Raw genomic sequence first — 24,202 nt, 5'->3', positions numbered from 1 at the left:
CCGTCCTGGAGCTCCGACTCCCACCCCGTCTGCGCTGAGCCCGGAGCGCTGGTGCAGGCTCCGAGGCCCGCCTTCCGAAGCGCTGCCCGAGCCTCCCCACCTGCACTCCTTGCTCCCGCGGCCCCGCCACTCACCCGCTCCCGAGGTGGCTACACGCTGGACGGGATGAGCTAACCGGACTGTTGGGGCCCCAGGAGTGGCTGAGGCGGGGCCGTCCAAGGCACCCACACAGGACGGCACACCTGCCTGCGAGGAACAGCCCCGACCCTGTGGACCCCAATCCCAGGCCCCTTCCCCTGCTCTTAGCTTTTAAGGGGCCCCGACTCACCGCGGCCTCCAGCGCGGCGCTCACCCGCTGGCGGCGGAGGAGGAGGAGGAGGAGCTCCACATCTGGGTCACTCCGAGCCTTGCGTGCGATGGCCTAGCCGGCCTGGCGCGGTCCCTGCCGTCCAGGCAGCTGGCGTTGTCCTCTCCCGCGCACTTCCCGCCTCCGCTTCCCGGGCCTGCTCCGGGGTCGGGCGGACGCTCTGCGCGCGGAATCCCTTGCTACTGGGCTGCAGCCCCCGCTGTGCGCCACTGGTTGTTTGCAGGGCCTAATTAATTCCCGCTAGCTGGGCAGGGAGAGGGGTCCTATTCGGGACGAAGGGTCGGGATGCGAGCAGACAAAGAGGAGGGTGGAGGGACCCGGTGTTGCGCCCCGGGATCGCCTGGCCGCAGGCGGGGTCCCCCGCGCGTGGAGGCCGCCAGGGGAGTGGAAACTGTCGACAGAGTCCCGGGGAAGGGGCGGGAAACCACTTGGGAGTGGGCGAAGAGAAGCCAGGCTGCAAGTGAGTGCGTACGGAGGGCCGGGAAGGACGGCGGCTGGGAGATGGGGAGAGTGTGCAAAGCCAGCGGCGCGCGTCGGAAGCCCTTGGGCAGCCGGTGCGTTACTGGAGTGGAGAGGGGAGCAGGCGGGAGGGGGCCTTCCCGGGGCGGCGCTTGGAAGGCGGACGACCTGTGCCCGCCCAGGGGATGCGCCTGGGCCAGCTGCGAAGGTGCCTTGTCCAGGGGGCCTTGGCGACCCTGACACGGCACGCGCGCGCATCGCAGCCTCAAAGACCCCAGGGCCTCGTGGTCACTGCCACAGGGGGTCGGGGGCGGGGTGCCGGAGCTCTGTGCCTAGCGGCTGAACGGCGGCTCTCCTCCCCGTAGCGCAGCGCAGTGCACAGCAGAGCAGAGCGGGCGAAGGACCCCGGGCGAGGGCGCGGACGGCACGCGGGGCATGAACTTGGAGGGCGGCGGCCGAGGCGGAGAGTTCGGCATGAGCGCGGTGAGCTGCGGCAACGGGAAGCTCCGCCAGTGGCTGATCGACCAGATCGACAGCGGCAAGTACCCGGGGCTGGTGTGGGAGAACGAGGAGAAGAGCATCTTCCGCATCCCCTGGAAGCACGCGGGCAAGCAGGACTACAACCGCGAGGAGGACGCGGCGCTCTTCAAGGTCTCCGGCCCCGGGGGCCCGCGGGGGATCGGCGGGGAGGGCCCAGAGAGCCCGGGGTCCCCGGTGCTGACTCCGCGGCGAGCCCAGGAAACTGCGCGGGGCGGACGGGCGGGCGGCGGGAGCAGCAGGTGGCATCGCCCACAGCCGCGGGAGGAAAGGAGGCCTCAGCTCTTAGGGTGCAGGGGCCGGGAGCCGTGTCCCAGTCCTGAGCGCGTGGCAACGGCAGGGAGACTCCAGGAGGCTCGGCCCGGGGAAGGGCGGTCAGAAGCCCCAGGGTTCTCGGTTGTTCGTCTGTGTGTTCCCGTTTCCACGCAAGCCTCCCACCCTGCCTCCGGATTCGGGTCTGCCTCCTTCACCAATGGGTCTCTCTCTCTCTCTCTCTCTCTCTCTCTCTCTCTCTCTCTCTCTCTCTCTCTCTCTCTCTCTCTCTCTCTCTCTCTCTCTCTCTCTCTCTCTCGGTGCGTCCCGCGGTGGTGCGGCTGTCTCTGTTTCTCTTTCGCTGCTTTCTCTCTGAGTCTTTCTCTCTGCATGTTTTTCCTGGGGTCAGCCTCTCTTCACTCTCCTGCTAGCTCTTTTCGGGTGCTCCCATTTCTCTGTCTTTCTCTGTGTGTGTGTGTCTCTGTCCCTCTCTTTCCAAGTCTCTCTGGAAACATCCCCCGCATCGCTCTGAAACTCCGGCCTCTCTCTGGATCTGTCTCCCTTGCCATTTGCGCGAGTGCACACACGTGTGTACGACTGTTTTCCCCTAAGGCAGTTTACCCAGAGAACTGTGCGTCTGGGCCCAGCCCCCACCTGTGGGCAGTGCAAGGGAAGGGGACTTCCTCCGGGAATTTGGTCTGAATTTGCTCTACGGTGCCTCAGCTGCGTGGCCATCCAGATGTCTCCTGTGGGTGGCAGCTCACACCACAGCTGTCCTTAGTCCTAGGCATGCTCACCTCAGACACTGAGGAGGGTGGGTAGAGCCCCCTCCAGGAACCTCCGCATCTCACTCTACCTTTTATAAACACCCAGAAAATGTGTGTCTTCAACTTGGCAGTGATAGGGTCCAAGATGGAAAATAATTTTCCTAGGGGATACCTGGGGTCTTTCCATTTGCATTTTGAGCAACAGTGTAAATCTGAAAGACTTATGTACCATTCTTTCTTTTAGAAATAATTTAAAGACTCTTTGTAAAATATCTGTATTTTTGGTTGTGCATGGTGGCTGACACCTGTAATCCCAGCACTTTGGGAAGATGAGGTGGAAAAAATCCCTTGAGGACAGGAGTTCCAGACCAGCCTGTGCAACATAGTGAGACCCTGTCTCTGCAATAAATAAATAAATAAACAAAAATAGCTAGGCGTGGTAGTGAGCACCTCTAGGCCCAGGGCCCAGCTACGGCTGAGGTAGGAGGATCCGTAGAACCCAGGAGATCGAGGCTGCAGTGAGCTATGATCATGCCACTGCACTGTAGCCTGAGCAACACAGCAGGACTCTGTCTCTGAAAAGAAAACAAAAAAACGAGATCCGTATTTTGACTTTTCATTCTCTTCATTCTTGACCGCCAGGCTTGGGCACTATTTAAAGGAAAGTTCCGAGAAGGCATTGACAAGCCAGACCCTCCCACCTGGAAGACACGTTTACGATGTGCTCTCAACAAGAGCAATGACTTTGAGGAACTGGTTGAACGGAGCCAGCTGGACATCTCAGACCCATACAAAGTGTATAGGATTGTTCCTGAAGGAGCCAAAAAAGGTAGGGGCTTTCCCGAATTAGGGTCACACAACAGAGGCAGCCAGATCCTTGAGGCACCTTAACTGCATTCGGAGCATCACTTGCTAGCTTTCCTTTTGTATTGCCCGCCTGCCTTCTGCCTCACAGTCAAGCTCAGCCTCCTTGCCTGAGTTATGCGGGTCCCAAGTTGAAATTCCTGTGGTGTTACCATAGGAGAATTAATCACACTGTACACCTCAACATATATGGGCGCGTGTGTGCATTGAATATGTGTTTTCCAGTTCGTATTAAAAGAAAAAAAAGAAACCTGGATAACTTGTTAAACCTTTACTTATCTTAGAGTCTTCAATGAGTAACTATTTTGCAGAAGAGGAGTAATGAGTTACTATTCATGGTAAAAAAAAAAAACTGTCAACTTTTAAAGTGTAACATGGTCAGCTGAGGTGCTTATTAAAAGTAAGATTCCCGGACCCCTCTTTTCACGATTCTGACCAGTGTGTCTGGAAGAGAGCCCAGGAATCTGCATCTCAAACAAATCCTTCAGAAAACCTCACTTGGGAAGCATCTAGCTGGTGGGGTCCTTTATGTCATGAGGCACGTTCACATGCTGTCTGTCACGTATTCCCCTACCTGTCCTATCCAACGAAGACCTTATGGAAAAAATCAGTGTAATGGCATGAACAAATAACTTCCCAAGGGAGCTGCTGAAAATTACCTTATTTGTTAACACCGTGTTATGCATTCTAAGAATTAAACGCTTAGGTATTTTTACAAGATTTGACATTTAGTTAGGTCAGTTCCTGTTTTTACTTGGTGACATTTCCCTTTTCCCCAAACACATAGGAGCCAAGCAGCCCACTCTGGAGGACCCACAGATGTCCATGAGTCACCCCTATACCATGACAGCACCTTACCCCGCGCTTCCGGCCCAGGTATGGTGGAGGGCACTGGACACCCTGAGGGGGCGAGGCTGTGTGGACCAGCTGCCCACACGGCCAAAGAACCGCAGCAGCCCAGACAGCAGAACTTGCCATTTGCTATGGCTAGTCCAACAGCCCAGCAAAACCCCAGGTCGCCGAATGAACGTCTCACTTTCCACAGGGCGCTGCCATTGGTGTGGGTTTTAAGTAGGGGAGGGTCGGGCGTGTCTGCCTGTCGGAATATGCTTCTCAGGTCTTCTGGGAAACAGACCTTTTGTGGAAGTCGAAGATTTTGGAAGTAGTGCCTTATCATGTGAAACCACAGGGCAGCTGATCTCTTCAGGCTTTCTTGATGTGAATGACAGCTTTGTTTCATCCACTTTGGTGGGTAGAGGAAGGCAAATTCCCCTGTGGTACTTTTGGTGCCGGATTTAGCCATATGATGAAGCTTTACATAAAACAGGACAACAGTGTCTCCATTGTTCTTCTTGACCCTCTGTGGGTGTTTCCACCTAGTGTGATGAACGATTCATTCCCGTCTTTTCCGATGATACAATGCGTCAGCTGTCAGCCTGAGGAGGAGTTTGGAGGACATAAGAGCTCCCCCCTCTCAGCGCCAGACTGCTTTTCATCTCAGGCTCTCCTGTGCTCCTTTAGCAGGTTCACAACTACGTGATGCCACCCCTTGACCGAAGCTGGAGAGACTATGTCCCCGATCAGCCGCACCCGGAAATCCCGTACCAATGTCCGGTCACATTTGGACACCGCGGCCACCACTGGCAAGGCCCAGCTTGTGAAAATGGTAAGGAAGACACCAGGGCAGGAAACAGAAGAGCTAATCTGACTGTGGGCCATGGTGAATCCTGGTTTGTCCTGGGCAGCACCAAAGCTCTTTCGCCTTCTTGGAGGCTGCGTGTGCAGCTCAGGGGAGAGGAGGATTTTCTCAATCCTGTGGGATGGTGGCATCCCAGAGCCAAGTTTATGCTCAGGATCCATGCCAGGCACTGCCCCTCATGGGGTCTTATTTAAACACCACAGAGATCATTCCAGGCCGTGGAAAACAGCTCCCTTTTTATATATATAGAGGAGATTGTGGAAGCTCCTAATAAGTAGGGATGCTGGGAGATTTTTGAGCTGGTATATTTCACTTGAATAGCTGTGTGTTCATTGTTGTTATTCTTGGTATTAGAGGTGATACTAAAAACGGAATGCAAAAATACCATGGAAAACACATAAAACATCCCTACAAGTGCCTACCTACGGTTGGGTCCCAGAGAAACTTGCTGATTCTGGATTAGATGTGGTCCCCTGCCCTCAGGAGTTCCCCAGACATCAAAATGAGCTCCCTCAGCAGGAGCACTCATTAGTTAGCCGCAGTGACAATCTCGCAATGCTGTGCTCGAGGCTGCAGAACTCAGGCTTTCAGGACTTTTGAGTGAGTTACTTAAATAGGAGTCCTGAGATGGGTCAACACGTTGAACCCTTTGGATGGTTTAGGAATATTTGTTCCTTCGCAATTTGGCCTTTTTTCCCAGTCACCTTCAGGTTATCCGTGGCTGCAGGTAGTGAAGAGGTGTACTGCTATTTAATGTTTGTATTGAGGGGCATGCTCACAGAAAAGCTCAGAATTCAGTTGTGTTAGCTCTCTCGGAGGGATTTGCAGCAAGGGCTGGTGTCCAATATGGTAGTGGAGGAATTGGCTCACATAAAACTAGTTTTTGAAATTCAGACTTGTGTTCAGTGCTCTGGCTCTATAAGAGGCGATGCTTAGAAGTGTGCAAAATGATGGAATAGGTGGAGACATGTCTTGCAGCATTGGAAACGCTAAATGAAGCGGCAGCAGAATCAGGTGTTTTGTGCCACGTTCTTCCTCCGTTCATGTTTCACACATTGTCGTCTTCAGGACCGTGGTTCAGTCTTCTCCCTAACCCACAAGAGGCAAGAAAAATAGACATAGTCTAAACAATTTGTTCATTTTTAATTGGGCTCTTTGGCACAAACTCATGTAGACCTGAGCTCTCAGCTCTGTTGTGAACCTGCTGTGTGAACAAGGACAAATCACATCATCTCTCTCTGAGCCCCAGTCTCCCTGCTGATCAGTCACAGAGAGAGCGCTCCGAGTTTCCTCCCAAAGCTGCGCCCTGGCTCGTTTCTCCCTCAGCTTTGGTTTTCCAGCTGGTCCCCGGCTCATCTTTGCCTCACAGGAGTGTGCACCTTGCTAGTCGCTCATGCTGGGCGTGGGTGGGAAGGTAATTGGGCGCCAGCCCCTTCCTTCCCAGGCTTCGCACACACCCCAGGAAGCCCTGCACTGCGTCGGACTCTCTGTCTAGACATCATCTGATTTTTATTTGCAAATGCAGGTTGCCAGGTGACAGGAACCTTTTATGCTTGTGCCCCACCTGAGTCCCAGGCTCCTGGAATCCCCACAGAGCCAAGCATAAGGTCTGCCGAAGCCTTGGCGCTCTCAGGTGAGTGCAGGGTTTGGTTCTGGATTCACCGCAGGAGGCCAGCCTCTGCTGCCAGCTCTGTCATCTTTGGGCGGATTCCATGGGACTTTAGACACTTGCTTTGCTCCCCCTGGGGTCTGGAGTTGATGAAGATGCATCCTGTGCATGGGGTCACCAGAATGAATTAGGAGCAACATTGGAAAACTTAGCAATGAGAAGCCAGCTTGTGGGTCTGCTGGCAGTTTCAGCCACTGGCTTGAATGGAGTCATTTCAGCTTTTTCTCTGGCACCTCTCCACATTTCTGGGAATGTGCACACAGTCCGGTTTCCTTTACCAAAGGCCCCTTTTCAGCCAATATTCTCACAATGTGAAACAATTGCTTCGAAGTGTAGAAGGGCATCTCATTTTGAGAAGCTGATCATTCTTCCAGGTTGAGCCAAAAACAAAGTCCTGCTCCCCTGCTCCCTGGGGACATTAGTTCTGGTCCCTCATCTCCATAACACTGATACACCTCAAAGTAACACATATTTTGATCTTCCTCTGAACTTTAATATAGCTTACAAACAAATACGGAATCAATCTGATTTTTAAAGTTTTATTTAAAAAAAAATTCCTGCACCATGGAGATCTTACCTATTATAAGGAAGGGACCTTTAAGCTTGCCAAGCATATGTGCCATATGTATATTTACTTTTTAGATAGTATTTTAGATTGTTTTTAAATGGGATTTGTATTTATGTTAAAAACAGATAGCTTAAGGTTTGCAATTCTTATCTTGCCATCCGGCATCTTTAAAAATCAGTGATGACAAATACTAACTGAATGCTGAAGGTCTCAGGGAGATGAGAGTTGTGACACTTTGGTTGTTCACAGGTGAGCTGGAGTTTCACCTGCCAGCCCTTCTGAGTTCTGAATGAGGCTTGCACCTTTTTTTCTGAGATGCTCATGAGTAACTGAGGATGCCCATTGGGAGGAGGTGCTTCTGAGCAGGAAGGCTTGTGTTTGTTTTTAGAAACTTTCAAACCCTTTTCTTGAACACCTAAGACTTGTGTGGGTGCTTGAAGAGTAGGAAATAAACAGCTATTTATAACTCTGCAACCTCGTGATTTCTGATGACATTAAACAAAATGAAACCTGCCCCGAGAATCACCTCGAATGGCCAACACCCACTCTCTTTGGGGTGTACTGTCTGAGTCGTTCTCAGCCAGTATGTGGAAGCAGAGAATTGAGACGGAGATGTAGGCTAAGTCTCAAAACCTGCTATTGAGGAATAAGAGAGGTTTGTGGGTTTCTTTTTTGGGTATGCATAATACAGATTAATTATCAGCCATGAGCACATTTGTTAGAGAACTGTGATTCCCGTTGATGTTGGGGTCCTACACAGTTACCAGTGGCAGCCGCCTTCTGCCTGCGCTGCTCCCCTGCAGGCCGGCCGAGGAGCTTGTGCAAACCTAGCTCGGTTCTTTCAGCTCATGGGTGATGTTTCAAGGAGGTTTCTGAAATCAGCAAAACATTTGTAAATGGATTCATCTTGTTTAAAATTTCAGAGAGCACAGTTTTAGAGTTCTTTTGAAACTTAATCACAAAGCCCAGCGGCAATTTCAGCAGACTTTACGTGAACTTTTAGAGTATTTTTTCTCATTGATTTCTTTCTTTTCACAAGAATTAATTTTGTGATTAAAACACCACATAGCCGATGTGGAAAACTAATTTAAAAATCAGAAAAACAAAAATGAAAGATAAAAACATCACATTCTACCGCCCCAAAATCACGATTAAAGCCTTAGTGATTACCCTTTAATATGTACATGTGTATGTGTTTATATATAAATTACATAGACATATATAATTGAGCATCTGATTATATATGTAATTTATATATATGTACACACACTTGGGTTTTTACCTAAATGATATCATGTTATTATTTCGGGGAACTTTCAGGTGTGTGGACAGGCTTGCTTCCCTTCTGAAACACTGTTATTTTTTTTGCTAGCAGAAATTAAACTTAGGGTTCATTTCCTCCAAAGTAAAAACTGATTTGCGTAAAGATTAATTTTCGTTCCACGACACATGACTTAAATGTCATCACCACCATCATCATCATTCACAAATAAGACTTAGTAAGTTCATAATAGTGATGCTCTCTATCTGAGTTCAACTTATTTTTCAAGAAAAATTAATGAAAGATACACTCCTCCCTTAAAGAAAGAGTCTTCGGCTACATGTATTTGAAATATTCTGGCTTAGACAAGTTAAGTGAGTTTCTTCCCATGGGACTTCACTAAGTGTTGACCAGGCTCGAGCTGCCTATGGCTCTCTGGGGGACACAAGGGCGCACGGCGTTTCCCAGGCCTCCTTGATGCCGGGACCTTTTGCTCCTCCATGGAGCATGTGGGACACTAGAGTTCCACCACAGGTGCTTGGCTCTGTGGAGCCACTGGCCTCGAGGCGGTGTCCGTGGCCCCCAGCACTGACTCCGGAGCCCTGTGTTTGCAGACTGCCGGCTGCACATCTGCCTGTACTACCGGGAAATCCTCGTGAAGGAGCTCACCACGTCCAGCCCCGAGGGCTGCCGGATCTCCCACGGACACACCTACGACCCCAGCAACCTGGACCAGGTCCTGTTCCCCTACCCAGAGGACAATGGCCAGAGGAAAAACATTGAGAAGCTGCTGAGCCACCTGGAGAGGGGCGTGGTCCTCTGGATGGCCCCCGACGGGCTCTATGCGAAAAGACTGTGCCAGAGCAGGATCTACTGGGACGGGCCCCTGGCGCTGTGCAACGACCGGCCCAACAAACTGGAGAGAGACCAGACCTGCAAGCTCTTTGACACGCAGCAGTTTTTGTCAGGTAAGGCACATCGTTATCTGTTGGAATGGAGGTGGTGATGGCCCGCCTACCGTGGGGGTCAGAAACGACAGGGTCCCCCCCAAACCAGGCTGAAGTCTTCCTCCTGTGGACTCTGGCGCCCACCGGCCTTGACCCCAGTAGAGATCTGTCTGGCTGTGTTGTGGGCAGAGAGTCCGGAGCAGATGGTGCAGGTGGACTGTGGCTCAGGCTGTACCTTTGCAATTCTGGTTTTCAACAAACACTCACACCTCTTAACACAATTCCATTATGCTGCACTATGATCTCAGCAAACATGTCTGCTGATGTGATGGCTCTTTCCAGGTTCCCAGAGAAATCGTAAAGGTTAGAAGCATATTGTTAACGTTCTTGGTTGTGAGATGTGTCACCCTCAGGCAGATGCCGCCCCATGAGTGGGATGGAGGGTGGAGTGGACTGAACTGATTTTGCACAGGGGAGGTTACAGGAGAGTGCTTTGAGTCAGCTCTGTGATACGAACGTTTCTAAGCATATTTTTCAGAACTAGTGAGTTTTGTTTTTCTACTTTGGATTTCATGACAACTCCACAAGCCTCTGGCTGGCTTCTGTGACGCCCCTGGTCCTGTCATGCAGTGCGCCCTGGAGGCTTCGTGGAGCTGGTGAGGTGGAGGGAGCCTCCCGTGTGGAAGGGAGCTGTTTACCCGCCACCTCACCGCCAGCTCTTCCTCTGTCTTTTCCCAGCCCTGCCTCTTCCTGAACCCCTTCACAAACTCCTGTGTCTTTGATTTTTCACGTGCCTCCCTGTTTCCTGAGTGTGCTTCTTCATTCAACTGATTTAAAATAAAAATATGACGCATCTATGTGCTCTGGCACTGTTTGGGTGTAAGTGGCCCATCTTTTTGTAAACTTATCCAAATTATCTTTTGGTGCCCACAGCAAATACGTCCCTAGATAACTAAGCTTCAGGCCAGGTGTGTTGGCTCATGCTTGTAATCTCAGCACTTTGGGAGGCCAAGGTGGGCAGAGCACTTGAGGCCAGAAGTTTGAGACCAGCCTGGCCAACATGGAAAAACCCTGTCTCTACGAAAAAAACCACCACCAACAACAATAAAACAAAAATCAGGGCCGGGCGCGGTGGCTCAAGCCTGTAATCCCAGCACTTTGGGAGGCCGAGGCGGGTGGATCATGAGGTCGAGAGATCGAGACCATCCTGGTCAACATGGTGAAACCCCGTCTCTACTAATACAAAAAAATTAGCTGGGCATGGTGGCATGTGCCTGTAATCCCAGCTACTCAGGAGGCTGAGGCAGGAGAATTGCCTGAACCCAGGAGACAGAGGTTGCGGTGAGCCGAGATCTCACCATTGCACTCCAGCCTGGGTAACAAGAGCGAAACTCCATCTCAAAAAAAAAAAAAAAAAAAAAAAAAAATCAGGAGGCTGAGGCACAAGAATCGCCTGAACCCGGGAGGCAGAGGTTGCAGTGAGCGGAGATCGCACCACCGTGCTCCCCGAGGCGGCGACAGGTGTCTCATTCTAAGCGGCAGAAGCATCCCCAAACCCCAGCCAGGGCAGTCCCATCCTTCTTGCAGTTGGGCATAGTGTTCATGGGGGACCAAGGAACTTGAAGGGCAACTGTGGGGACCCCCGTCAGCATCTCCTGTGTCTGCCTTGGGATCTGGAAGAGCTCACATGGGACAGGAAGACTGAAGTCCAGTGGGTCTGGATTTCTGGAGACTCTGGACCTCGGTGCCTCACGGGGTGGGGGCTTTCTAATGAAGGTGTCACAAGGAACTGGCACTGGCCTCTCTGAGTGCCTCTTGCCAGGTGTTTTTAGGGAAGTAGAGCCTCCATGGTGACAAGCGACTAAGTGCTGGAAGGAAGGTGCACTTTGAGTCACAGGTGCACTGCGTGAGAGACAGCACAGGCAGGGCGGACGCCTGTGAGAGGCTGCGGCTGCGAACTCACATGCCTAGAACTTACTATTAATCTGTGAGCAAGAGCTAGTCTTGGCTTTTATTCCTTCCTCTGTAACCAAAGGCTGTGCTCTTTGCCCACTGCAACCTCTCACCTCAAAGTGTTCACTGAGGTTCGAGGAGGATGCTGTGAACGTAAAAACTGCAGCTGTGCCGACCAGCTTCTGCATAATTAAGCATTCCCATCAAACGCTCTCATGTTATCTAGGGTTGGAGGCATGCTTTTTCAGAGAATTGTGCCAGCTCGCCACTCTCATTAGCCTGTGTAGGTGTCGTGTCAGATCACGGCGAATGTGAATGTGTTTTACACATTCTGACTAAGTCATTTGGGTTTGATTTGAGTTCTGGAAAAAAAAAAAGCAGGAAGTCAAATAGTTCTGTGAATTAGCTAGAAACTTGTGTTCAGTTGAAGAGAACAGTGGAGATCTCTGATATCTCCCCATTCAGGGTCTGCACAGGCACTAGGGACAGCCCCCTGGGTGAGGCCTGAGGGTGTGGATCTGATAAGGATGCATCTGTTCTGCAGAAGCTTTAGCAGCTCCTGTGTCAAATCGTTTCTTTTGCGGGCATGACCTCTTACTGTAGGGACAGGCAGAAGATTAGTCTCATGTACAGGGGAGGGGGCATGGGCTTAAAGTAACGGGGTGGGCGCACGCCCTTCCAACAATGTTCCAGTCCAATTCATATCTTTTGGGTAGGCGTGGTGGCTTCAGGATACATACGTATATATCCACAAGGGGGAGGTGGGGCGGGGGCTGCCCCGCTTCCCTACTCGTGTCAAGTTACTATTCTGTCCCTGGAGACAGGGAAGAAGTCGGCTCAGAGTTACACAGCTCAGGGCTTTAGGCACCGCGATGGCAGGACACAGCTGCCGATGGCTGGTGCTCAGTCACCACATTGATGTTATGGATTTTCTGTGATGCCTGAGTTACGTGGATGTCCGCAGTAGCTCAGATACTGGGCTCTGTAGTGATGGGATGAGGTTTTAAAATGATCCTGGGATGTCAAGACATTCTGATTTTTTAAATGAAAATCTGTCCGTGGCATAAATTGGTCTTTTGCCATTGCGTGACTACGTTTCTTGTTCTTTCTCTCCCAACTTCACTGCGGTCTGCTACCTTTTGAATCTTTAGGGGTCCAATGCTGCAAAGCAGTCTTCTTAAGCTGTCGACTAGTTCCCCTTGAAGAATCAAGGGGGACCGAGGGCCCTGGGGGAAAATCACCCATATGAACGCATACATGCTATTTTGTATATGAGGTGTTCACGTCAGGAGCCCTACTTGGGGAAATAAAGAGCGCTCATTTCTCTTGCAGTGTTCAGAATCACAGTAAGCTCTTGCTTCCTGTTTAACCTGGTGTGTTTGGCGATAAGGGTTTCTGAACATGGTGTTTTTCTTGTGGGCTTCTGCAGAGCTGCAAGCGTTTGCTCACCACGGCCGCTCCCTGCCAAGATTCCAGGTGACTCTGTGCTTTGGAGAGGAGTTTCCAGACCCTCAGAGGCAAAGAAAGCTCATCACGGCTCATGTGAGTCCTCAGTTACACTCGTACTATGCATAGAGGCTTCCTGTTCTTTATAAAGAGCAGAGTCTCATTTAGAAAAGTCCCAAGTGAAAAGTAAGTGTCAAATGACCTGGAAGAATAAGCGCAACCCTTAAAGTTGTGAGGAGGGAAGCATGGTCCAGCGAGCAGCAGTGTGGGGACCCACGTGCTCCTCCCAGACTTGAGACCTACTCATCAAAGAACGAGGGAGGGCAGCCCTAACGGAGGGTGCCACTTTCCCCATCTTTTCTACTTTTCAGTAAAGTTGTCATATTTCCATTTTACAGCGATTGAAAAAGAGTGATGGCAAAAGCTGCCCTTTAAAATTCTCCATGTTAAGATTGCTTGAAGAACGCCATCTAGCTAGTGGACCTTCAATCAGTGGAAAAGCTTTTCCCAAATGGGAAGCTGTCCATTCCTTGGAGGTCTTTTTTAGGTCTCTGCAGATGTGTCCTAGCACCTCTTTTATTTCTGGAATTTTAGAGATTATTTAATTATTGGGTATATGATATTTCAAAGACGCTAAATCTTTCAAGGGATTCAAGTAGCTCAGAGTCTCATAATGTTCTCTAGCATAGTTCAAGATGGGTTCAACTGTGGCAAGTCACGCTAAAGGGTTAGGGTTAGGAATAGGGTTAGGATTTGGGTTAGAGTTTTCTTTTTTATGAGAAAATGTTTCTATAGATAAGATGAAGCATTAATTTGCCATACAAAACAGAGTCTTCAACCCTTAAGACTTTTGAATTTGAAAACTTCACATTGCTACAAACTTGCAAGTGTTATTAATAGGCTTGGAGAGTGAGCAATACCACATAAACTTACACCCCGTCGCATCAAAATTCCCATCAGATTCTAGGTCTGATGCTATTTCTCATTGAGAACTGAAACGAAATATGTTTTAATCTTGAACATACAACCCCCACTTCTTGATTTTAAAAACAAAGACCGACCAACCAATATATAATCCCATAGACTCAGGAGTTTTCTCATGAGTTCGCTCCAGTGATTGACTTAATAATTGATATGATTGTTGAAATAATAACTGATACGTTGTTAACAATGGGGATTGCCAAATGACTGAATGAACTTGGCATTGATGAGCAGCATTTAAGAAGCCGGTGATCAGCTATCACATCAATCCAATTTTAAGGGTGACTTGGATGGAAGTTCCGGTCCTCTCAGTGAGGCAAAGATGGATCCCAAGACGATCCCTCGCCCTAAAGACAAGGCTGTGTGGTCCATAAAATGAATAAACACACTTGTACACCTATGAGTTCCACTTTTAAAAATTATTATTATTATTATTTTTGAGACAGAGTTTCGCTCTTGTTACCCGGGCTGGAGTGCAATGGCGCGATCTCGGCTCACCGCAACCTCTGTCTCCTGGGTTCAGGCAATTCTCCTGCCTCAGCCTCCTGAGTAGCTGGGATTACAGGCACACACCACCATGCCCGGCTAATTTTTTGTATTTTTAGTAGAGACGGGGTTTCACCATGTTGATCAGGATGGTCTCGATCTCATGACCTTGTGATCCACCTGCCTCGGCCTCCCAAAGTGCTGGGATTACAGGCTTAAAAATTATTAATTCATTTCAGGTGCTTACATAGGAGTTTTGCTTAGATCGTCATATATAAAATACAAACTCTAATAGCGTGATTGATGGAGAGCATTCAGCTTGGCTTAGATGCTGTCAATTCAGGAAAAGCTGAACATCAAGGTGTTTTGTTTCATTTTATTTGGTGAGTGTGATCCATGCTAATAACCAGACAGGATATATCTGAGCCCAATTAACTTCTCTTTTCCCACACAGTAGTAGTGTTGTTGAACTTTACTTTGTATCTCTGGTTTAGAATTATATACATTACCTAGAAAGCAAATCATTCAGGATGAGTTCCTTGTTTCTTTCAAACTGCAGTTGTGGAAAAACAAAATCACTGGCCTAGATGGCCCTGCAGATGACCTCAGACTTCCTTTTAATTTGATCACTTTGCTTGATTTGATTCAGTTTTAGTTAAATGTACATTTTAAGTGGCAGTTCATTTGAAAGTAGCAGCTTTAACCCAGAATTAAGTAGCTTGGGCTGCTTCTTTACAGGCTGATCTATGGAAGGACTAACAAAAAATTCCTTCTTTAGATGGCTCCAAATATGACACGTTTCGACGTGTTCTGGCACGTAACTTTGGGCTTCCCGTACTGTCTCCTTAGAATCTGAGTGCTATTTAATAGTGAGCCAGTTGCAGGATATCTCAGTAACGTCTTTTTAAAATCTCTTATTAAAGGTAGAACCTCTGCTAGCCAGACAACTGTATTATTTTGCTCAGCAAAACAGTGGACATTTCCTGAGGGGCTACGATTTACCGGAACACATCAGCAGTCCAGAGGATTACCACAGATCAATCCGCCATTCCTCCATTCAAGAATGAAAAACATCAAGATGAATGGTTTTCTTTTTTTTTTCTTTTCTTCTTCTTTTTCTTTGTTTCTTTTTCCTTTTTTTTTTTTTTTTCACAAGGTCTTGCTCTATTGCCCAGGCTAGAATGCAGTGGCATGATCTCGGCTCACTGCAAGCTCCGCCTCCCATTTTCAAGAGAATCTACTGCCTCAGCCTCCCTGGTAGCTGGGATTACAGGTGTGAGCCACCACCACTGCACCAGCCCAAGGCAAATGATTTTCACTGTAAATATTTGACTTTGGTGAAAGCATGTAATTGACTTCCCTCTTGCTGTTTTAAGGAACTCAGAAGCAGAGATTTCAGTTCAGCAGTTGAGGAGAATTTCCGAGAGATGTATGAAAAATCGGTGACATCTGATTGGCAGATGAGCTTATTCCAAATGCAATGGTGGTTTTGCATTTCTTGTGTTCCATAGACTGCCATCATTGATGACCACTGTGAAAATTGACCAAGTGGTGTTTACATTTACTTAAATGTCCTCTTAAATCTCAGCTTGTAGATTAGGTCTTGCTGGAAGACTGAGCAAACTTGCCTTTCAGTATCGACCACTGACTAGTGTGATGACTGCTCGTAGGTAGATCTGTACCATTTCTCAGGGAAGTTAGGTGTAAATTGAAGAAGACTCGCCCACAAAAGAAATGTATTAATGTATGTAGGAGCTGTAGTTCTTGTGGAAGTCGCTTGCTGAGTGGAGGAAACACAGTCTTTGATGGAAGCTGTGCCTGTAGCTGTGGGGAGGCCCATTCCCCACCTGCCAGCGGTTTCCTGGTATGGGCCACTCTGCCCTGCTGTCTCCCATTGACTTTCTCTCCTTGGCCTTCCCTGGGAGCCAGCGAATAAACTTCCTATTTCCTTGAGCCAAAAAACACAGGGATACTCTGGAACGAGGCGTTTTCGTCTTACAATCAGGTGATGGTTAAGTTTTCTTGTTTCTTCGTTTTTTTCTGTCTCTCCTTCTTTAGAAATGCAAAAATTCTTCTCCTAAACAGGAAATTAAGGAGCATGTATCTTAATACTTGGACTGTTCACGTGCTAAGCCCTTTGTTCTTCTACTAAACCCTTCTGTCCACATACTAAGTTATTTGCTTCCCTCCTCTGAGCCACTCCCCTCTGTTTGTTTGGCTGTCCAGTGTCAGCCATGGCGACACTAAAGGAGGAGGAGGAGCCGGGGACTCCCAGGCTGGAGAGCCAGGACGCGCCACGTGAAGCAGGACGCAGCTGACTGCGGAACTGCACGTTCGCTGTTTCTGCTTGTTTCATCTCTTCTATGCTTCCTCCTGCCAATTATAGTTTGGCAGGGCCTTAAAATTACTGGCCTTTTTCCAAATGCATCTATTTATAGAATCCCAAAGACCTCCACTTGCTTAAGTAAACCTGATCACTTAGATTTTTGTGGTTTTGAGAAAGGACAGCAGTAGAGACTGGGGCGTCGCCTCTAGGGTGCTTCTCATACTGCAGGGTATTTACTGTGACTCCCAGCATCAGCAGAAGATTGCAGAGCTCTCAAACGTGTGCTCCTGCTCATCTGATCAATAATTTAGATTCATTCAACAAGCACATAGTAAGCGCCTGTTGCATCCATACATTACACGGGTTTCAGCCTTTATCAGGCTTAATGAGCATGAAACACTGGCACATCATTGTTTAATGTTTAAAATGGGTTTCTAATATTAAAGTCATAATGTATCAACTGCAGAAAATACAAACAGTAGAGAAGAACAAAAGACAAAAAGCATTCTCCTTTTTTCCCAGCCCAAATTCTCCTCTCTAAAAGTGTCCACAGAAAAAAGTGTTGTTTATTCTTCCAACACATTTCGCTTTTCTGTAAATATACATAAACTTAAAAAGAAAACCTCATGGTGTCGTGTCGCACACACTTTGATGCACTGGTCTCTGTAGCTGACAGTGAAGATTTACCTCGTTCTGCTCAGAGGCCTTGCTGTGGAGCTCTGCTTCCACCTGCTCGGCAGATTTTGACATTTCATGAGCCACACAACGCAGACATGTATTGGGCAGCAGACTGTGTTTCGTGAACTGCAGTGATATATACATCTTATAGATGCAAAATATTTTGGGGTATATTATCCTAAGGGTTGTTAAAGATGAGATTAGGAGCTGCTGTTTCACGGGGCCCTTGCCTGTGACCCTCTTTCCTGAAGAGCCCCACACGGCGCTTCAAAGAAGCTCTCCTGGAAGTCTGTCCCGGGAGCATCCATCCTGTCCTCTTAACTTTCCAGCGAATGCTCCATTTCAGTTGCTTTGTGACTTCTTCTTTTTTATATTATGCTGCTTTAACAGCAGAGCTGAATTTTCTGGAAAATGCTTGTTGGCTGGGGCTACTACCTCTTTTCTCATCTTTATATCTATGTGTCTGTTAACTTTTTTTTGTTTTTAATTTTGAGTGATCCAGCATATGACGTAGGGAATGAACTAGATATGAAATGCTCAGGGTTGGAAATCCTAGCACTTGTCTCAGCACTCTGCAAAGGAACGGCTTCCTCATTCCTCGTCTTGATAAAGTGGAATTGGCAAACTAGAATTTAGTTTGGACTCAGTGGACGATGCTTTTGAAGAGTCTGGGGACTGGTCATGTTAAACAGCATTGGGGCACATGGAAAAAATGTGTGTGACTCCCAGGTGCGTTTCTTGGTTTACGTCTTGTTCTTGAGATTTTGTGTAATTAGGAAAACCTCAAGCAGTAATTAATATCTCCTGGAACACTATAGAGAACCAAGTGACTGACTCATTTACAACTGAAACCTTGGAAGCCCCTCAATCCCCAGTGGAACAGGCCGGTTAGTCACCCTTCAGAAAACCCAGCTAATCTATTGGGTATGAGCTAAAAAGAGACTGGTCCATGGTGAGAAAAAATGTGAAAACCCGACAGTAGAATGAGCAGCCCTTACCAAGGGCAGGTGGATGTTTGTTTGAAAACGATGGTCTTTGGGCTAGGACATACATGCAGCTAGCCCCAGGGGTGGAATAACTGGGAGTCTTGGGTGCTCGCATCTCTCGCCTTTGTTGATGCTCCACCAGGAAGGCCACTTTGTGTGTGCCCATGTCAGTGACTTTTTTAGTAACAATTCAGATACAGTGTAAACCCTCTCATTGTTCTCCAGTCACATGCCCCCACTTCCCCACAGGTGAAAGTGTTTTCTGAAAGTGGTGGGATTGCTTAACGTCTTTGTTTGTATTACATAACTCCCCAAATCATCTGTGGCTGGCGGCCTCTGTCTGAATGGTGCATGAAGGCTGTCCAACCCTACACACCATTTTGCAGGTTACTTTTTACACGCCCCGTTTTTGAGACTGATCCTCGATGTAGGTGGATCTCCCTGAGATCCCGATAGCCTGTTACATGAATGCCGTAAAGGTCAGTTTTTCTGGTATTTATTTTCACAGCTTTGAGGAACGTGCATAAGAAATGTAGCCGAAGTAAAGGACATGAGAGAGAAGGGCCAGGCCAGCAGGCCAACCCTCCTCCAGTGAAATTCCCATGTAGCTTCAAACTGTGAGCTAGATGGGACTTAACAGGCAACGGGGTCTGCTTCCCCCTCCTGAGCATCCCGTGCCCCCGACTTTCTGCTGAGTGAACTACCGTCATGTAGGACCCAAGAGGCCCCCGACTGAAAGTTTGAATTTCCCGTACTGAATCTGTGTGCTGAGATTTGTAGGAAAGGCTGCTTCACACACTAGATGGAGCATGCTGTGCCGCCTTTGGTATACGTCGTGAATTTTTATGTAAATTGTTCTGCAAAGCAAATTGATATGTTTGATAAATTCATGTTTTTAGGTAAATAAAAACTTTTAAAAATTTGTTTTGGAGTGTGTGTTTGTGTGTGTTACTAAACACGCATCCTGATGGCTTTCAAAGCACCTTCTCCTGCCCTTATGTTCTTTTTTTTTTTAAATTGTACTTTGGCTCTGGGGTACATGTGCACGTCCTCCATCCTGCAGGATTGTTGCATCGGTACATACATGCCACGGTCAGTGAGGCTGCTATACGTGTCCCTGATCAGATTTCAAAGTGTTCAGCTTGTTAAACAATACAGACAAACGCTGATCAACTGCCGGGCAGTTCTTCCCACATGGGAGGGTCTGTGAAGAGTAATCGTCTTGCTCTCCCATCGGCACCTCCCTCCTCTTCCTTCACCTGTGCTTTTAAAGGTTTAGGGCTCTCAAGGAAGTTTTTTTTTTTTTTTTTTTGAGACGGAGTTTCGCTCTTGTTACCCAGGCTGGAGTGCAATGGCGCAATCTCGGCTCACCACAACCTCTGCCTCCTGGGTTCAGGCAATTCTCCTGCCTCAGCCTCCTGAGTAACTGGGATTACAGGCACGCGCCACCATGCCCAGCTAATTTTTTGTAATTTTAGTAGAGACGGGGTTTCACCATGTTGACCAGGATGGTCTCGATCTCTTGACCTTGTGATCCACCCGCCTCGGCCTCCCAAAGTGCTGGGATTACAGGTGTGAGCCACCGCGCCCGGCCCGGAAATTGTTTTTAATGTTTTCTTTTGTTTAGATTCAAAGCTCCTCTGATTTTTGACATTGCTAAAAAGAAGGGATATAGGTTAACCAGCATTCTGAATGTGAAAACCGAATGGGAAACTGTGGATAAAGAGAACAGGGTTTAGATGGAAGCCCTGGGGATCTGTATGTCTGCTGTTAACCTCAGCTCCAAACTCCTCCTCTCTCTGAGCAGCCAGGCCAGGGAGTCTCCTTTCTCAGCGTCATCACTTCTATTGCTTACAGGGCTCAGCTCCTATAGACCCATTAACTTCCAGTCCAGCCAAAAAACTCAAAGGATGAGGCTGCAGCTGCTGGTGCTAAAATCCTTGCAGCTGAAGGTTACATGGAGCTGTCACAAAAGTGTAGCTTGAATCTAGAATTCCCCCGAACAATAGATTAGCATAATTTTGATTTTGCTAAATGGTAACTAAAGGAGAGGAAATATAATTTTTTTCTCAACCTTCATAAGTTCAGTTGAGACACTTTCCTGAAAACAAAAGCCAGATTAACAGAAAAATCAGCAGATGATGTGTGCTGTACTTATCACGTGGAAGAGATCTCAGTTCAAAAGTGTCTCTCTCGTCAGTGGCTTAAGGGTCTTGCCTAAACGGTATTTTAACAAAGATCAGTACATCTTAGCACAGTGACAAGACAAAGGAGACCGCAGTCGCAGTGTTTTAAAAGGCGACAAAATGAGAGAAGGTGGTAAAATCTGTTCCCAGATTCCACTGCTGCCTCCTCTGGGAGGAAGGAAGGATTTATATTCCAACATCAGGAACACAGCCTTAAGCGGAGTGCTTCCCTGCGTGTTCAGTGTGCTTCTAACTGAACAATTCTCAGTATTTGGGGGGAAAATAGGTTGGTTTCCTTCAGTCCTCGCTTGAAACTTTACTTTCAGAAAGTTTCACATGTTAAAAGCTAAGTTGGTAGCTTCGGATTTAAGTTGGAAGATCTGAGTTAGAGGTTTTACGGTAAGAGATTTGGCAAAGAGGAAGAAAAACATAGATTGGAACAGGTAGAAAGGAACCAATTTGGGTATATTGTTCCATATCTTATCAGTCTTTTAGTCCTGAAATTAGGTCCCTTCAGTGAAATCGTTGCATCCCATTTCAGAGGTGGTGTAAGTGGGTTTCCATCAGAGTTAGGTCTCCCATGTGATGTAGTCAGACAGGTACTCAATCAGAGACATTTCCATGGAAACAGAAAACAAAGGTCTATGTTTCAAGGAGTCTATAAGCTAGTTTCTGGAGAGCAGCTAGCTGAGATTTCTAGATTTGGGTTCAAATAAGTTTCAGCTGGAGTGGACAGGCAGTGGCAGTGTGACAGATTTTTCTGGATTATAATGTACATCAGATGTCCCAGTGGAGTTTTTGTCCATAAATAAATTGTGATGATTTCTCCAAAGTTTATATCAAGTTGTCCAGTTTGCAGGGCTTTGGGAAAGGCACGGTTTTAATTTCTAGTGATTTTAAATCAGAAAGGTGGGAGAAAGTGGGGAATGTTAGTCTGAAGAGCCAGAGCAGATATTAGAGGAAACTAAAAATTCAGGATTCAGTTCAGATAGATTTTTAAAACTCTAAAACCATGGACAGGGCTAGAATCTAAGAATGGCTCTACTATAGCTGCTCTGAAATATATTCTCTTTACAGTCACCTTCCAATTTACCAAAGGTAATCACAGCAAGTCCAGTTTGCTTACAGAACAAGTTTAGTGGCCTGATCATTTACATAAGTACAGCAAAACAGAGATTTAACACATAAGCTCTTTTTAAGTTGGCTTTGCTGGAACTTTTCGTAAAGAATTTTAGAATAGATCACTAAAACCCTCTCCAGGCTAGGAAGCCATGTCACACACTCACCAACAGATAAATTTTTTTTCTTGAGGTCCCAAAAATGTTTTGAGGTTCCTGGGCCTGTCAGAAAATGACATTATTTACTTACCGCAAGGCTAGAAATGCTAGAAGGGAATTGTATAGTACAAGAACAAAGGGCCAAGCCAGTTCTTTCAAGGGTTTATTGACTCCTTAAAGTTAGCATTTGTTCCTTAAGGCAGTCTGGTCGTATCTGTAAAAATGGCGTCCCAGTCATGGCCTTGGTAATATAACCTGTATTTCCAATTTTTCCACTCCTAAGAGAGCAGATTCCTATTGAACTTATGCAAATAACTATCATGCCATAAAAATAAAGCTTCTCACATATAGTTTCTAAATCCTGGAGGGATTGGATAGAGGAAAAGATAAAGTTTTAATTTGTGTGCACAAAACTGTACTTTACAAAATTACTGTAAAGCTACAGATTACTTAAGAGGAAAAAGTTTTCTTAACTATGGAAAGAAAACATAAAGAAATCATCAATGTTTTAAACAAAAAGTGTTGTGAAAAATTGTTTTAATCCTTCCTTGTTTTAGTTTTGGGTAATTAATTCGTGCTTTGCTTAATTTGGGGTTAGCAATTTTATGAGTCCAATTTTTTTTCATTAGCATCCTGAGAATTGAAAATGATGCCAATAATATGGTCTCTAAGTTGTCAGGAACTTCTGTTCAAGAGTATTTCTTGCAATCCGTTCCATTAACCTTCTTGAAGACCCAACACTTTGGGATTTGCAAAGAGCTGTTAGAAAAAAAGTATCATAATAAAGCAATTAATAGCAGGTAGCAAGACTTAAAACGGGCATGGTTAAAGACACAATTGACATGGAAATTTTGGTTACTTCTGTGGCCTACAATAATTTAACATAATACCCATAATTATAACCGACAACATACACCAAAATGTGTCAGATTTTTAGAAATCTCATACAATTTTAGAACACAATAACATATCCATGTGGTATGGATTGGATCTGAGTCCTCACCCAGATCTCATGTTCAAATGTGATCCCCAAGGCCAGAGGTGAGACCTGGTAGAAAGTGGCCGGATCATGGGGGCGGTCCCTCATGAATTGTTTAGCGGCATCCTCTCAGTACTGCTCTCATGATGGTGAGTGACTGCTTGCAAGATCTGGTTGTTTAAAAGTGTGTAGCACCTGCCTGCCTTCCTCCTGCTCCTGCCACGTAAGATATGCCTGCTTCCCCACTCACCATGATTATCTGTTTCCCAAAGCCTTCCAGAAGCCAAGCAGATGCTGCCCTGCTTCCTGTACAGCTGGCAGAACTGTGAGCTAATTAAACCTCTTTTCTTTATAAATTACCCAGTCTCAGGTATTTCTTTATAAAGTGCAAGAATGCAGTAATGTAGAAAATTGGTACCAGTAGTGAAGTATTGTTATAAAGCTACCTGAAAATGTGGAAGTGACTTTGGAACTGGATAACAGGCAGAGATTAAAAGAGTGTGGAGGGCTCAGAAGAAGACAGGAAGATAAGGGAAAATTTGGAACTTCCGAAGGACTTGCTGAATGATTATGACCAAAATGCTGAGAGTGATATAGACAATGAAGGCCAGGCTAAGCAGGTCTCAGACAGAAATGAGGAACTTATTGGAAACTGGAGTAATAGTCACTTTTGTTATGCATTAGCAAAGAGCCTCTACTCTAAAGATCTGTGGAACTTTGAACTTGAGAGCAATGATTTAGGGTATTCGGCTGAAGAAATTTCTAAGCAGTAAAGTGTTTAATAAGTGACCTGGTTGCTTCTAACAGCTTATGCTCCTATGTGTGAGCAAATAATTAACATGAAACTGGAACTTATATTTAAAGTGGAAGCAAAGCATAAAAGTTTGAAAAATTTGCAGCCTGGTCATGTGGGAGCTTAAAGAAAGGAAAATTTTGCTAGCATCTCTATCTAGGGTCTCAGATTCTCATCTGACAACATTTATTTTTTTATTTTTTATTTTTTTGATTATTTAACATTTTTCTTTTTTTATTGCATTTTAGGTTTTGGGGTACATGTGAAGAACATGCAAGATTGTTGCATAGGTGCATACGTGGCAGTGTGATTCGCTGCCTTCCTCCCCTTCACCTATATGTGGCATTTCTCCCCATGATATCTCTCCCCAACTCCCCACCCCCTGCTGTCCCCCCCACTCCCCCCAACAGACCCCAGTGTATAGTGCTCCCCTCCCTGTGTCCATGTGTTCTCCTTGTTCAACACCCGCCTATGAGTGAGAACATGAGGTGTTTGATTTTGTGTTCTTGTGTCAGTTTGCTGAGAATGATGGTTTCCAGGTTCATCCATGTCCCTACAAAGGACGTGAACTCATCATTTTTGATGGCTGCATAATATTCCATGGTGTATATGTGCCACATTTTCCCTGTCCAGTCTATCATCGATGGGCATTTGGGTTGGTTCCAGGTCTTTGCTATTGGAAACTGTGCTGCTATGAACATTCGTGTGCATGTGTCCTTAT

At 46.9% G+C, this 24,202-nt stretch overlaps 1 protein-coding gene across 2 annotated transcripts; it reads left to right on the top strand.

The window, feature by feature from the left end:
* The first annotated feature begins 1,226 nt into the window (after nucleotides 1-1,226).
* IRF4 (interferon regulatory factor 4) lies at nucleotides 1,227-19,170 on the top strand. 2 transcript variants are annotated; one of them, XM_012464878.3, is made up of 8 exons: nucleotides 1,227-1,477; nucleotides 3,025-3,211; nucleotides 4,034-4,122; nucleotides 4,771-4,912; nucleotides 6,471-6,578; nucleotides 9,058-9,411; nucleotides 12,773-12,885; nucleotides 15,180-19,170. In XM_012464878.3, the coding sequence occupies exons 1-8, from the start codon at nucleotides 1,262-1,264 to the stop codon at nucleotides 15,321-15,323; spliced, it is 1,353 nt and encodes a 450-aa protein (XP_012320301.2). In that variant the 5' UTR covers nucleotides 1,227-1,261; the 3' UTR covers nucleotides 15,324-19,170. The 2 variants fall into 2 exon arrangements, with proteins under 2 accessions (XP_012320301.2, XP_012320300.2); XM_012464877.2 differs by having other exon boundaries at nucleotides 1,262-1,477; nucleotides 4,768-4,912.
* Nucleotides 19,171-24,202: the final 5,032 nt, after the last annotated feature.

Source organism: Aotus nancymaae, unplaced genomic scaffold, assembly GCF_030222135.1.
Source record: "Aotus nancymaae isolate 86718 unplaced genomic scaffold, 86718_ANA_hifiasm-v0.15.2.pri h1tg000098l, whole genome shotgun sequence".
Lineage (NCBI taxonomy): Eukaryota > Metazoa > Chordata > Mammalia > Primates > Aotidae > Aotus > Aotus nancymaae.
The sequence above is the reverse complement of the archived record's forward strand: the minus strand, read 5'-3'. Positions and strand labels throughout refer to the sequence as shown.

What these genes read in the sequence shown, in the direction of transcription:
- IRF4 (XM_012464877.2), top strand. Translation starts at nt 1,262, where the DNA reads ATGAACTTGGAGGGCGGCGGCCGAGGCGGAGAGTTCGGCATGAGCGCG. An exon ending in CACGCAGCAGTTTTTGTCAG is followed by an intron (nt 9,412 to 12,772) that starts GTAAGGCACATC and finishes GGGCTTCTGCAG; the next exon opens with AGCTGCAAGCGTTTGCTCAC. An exon ending in GAAAGCTCATCACGGCTCAT is followed by an intron (nt 12,886 to 15,179) that starts GTGAGTCCTCAG and finishes CTCTTATTAAAG; the next exon opens with GTAGAACCTCTGCTAGCCAG.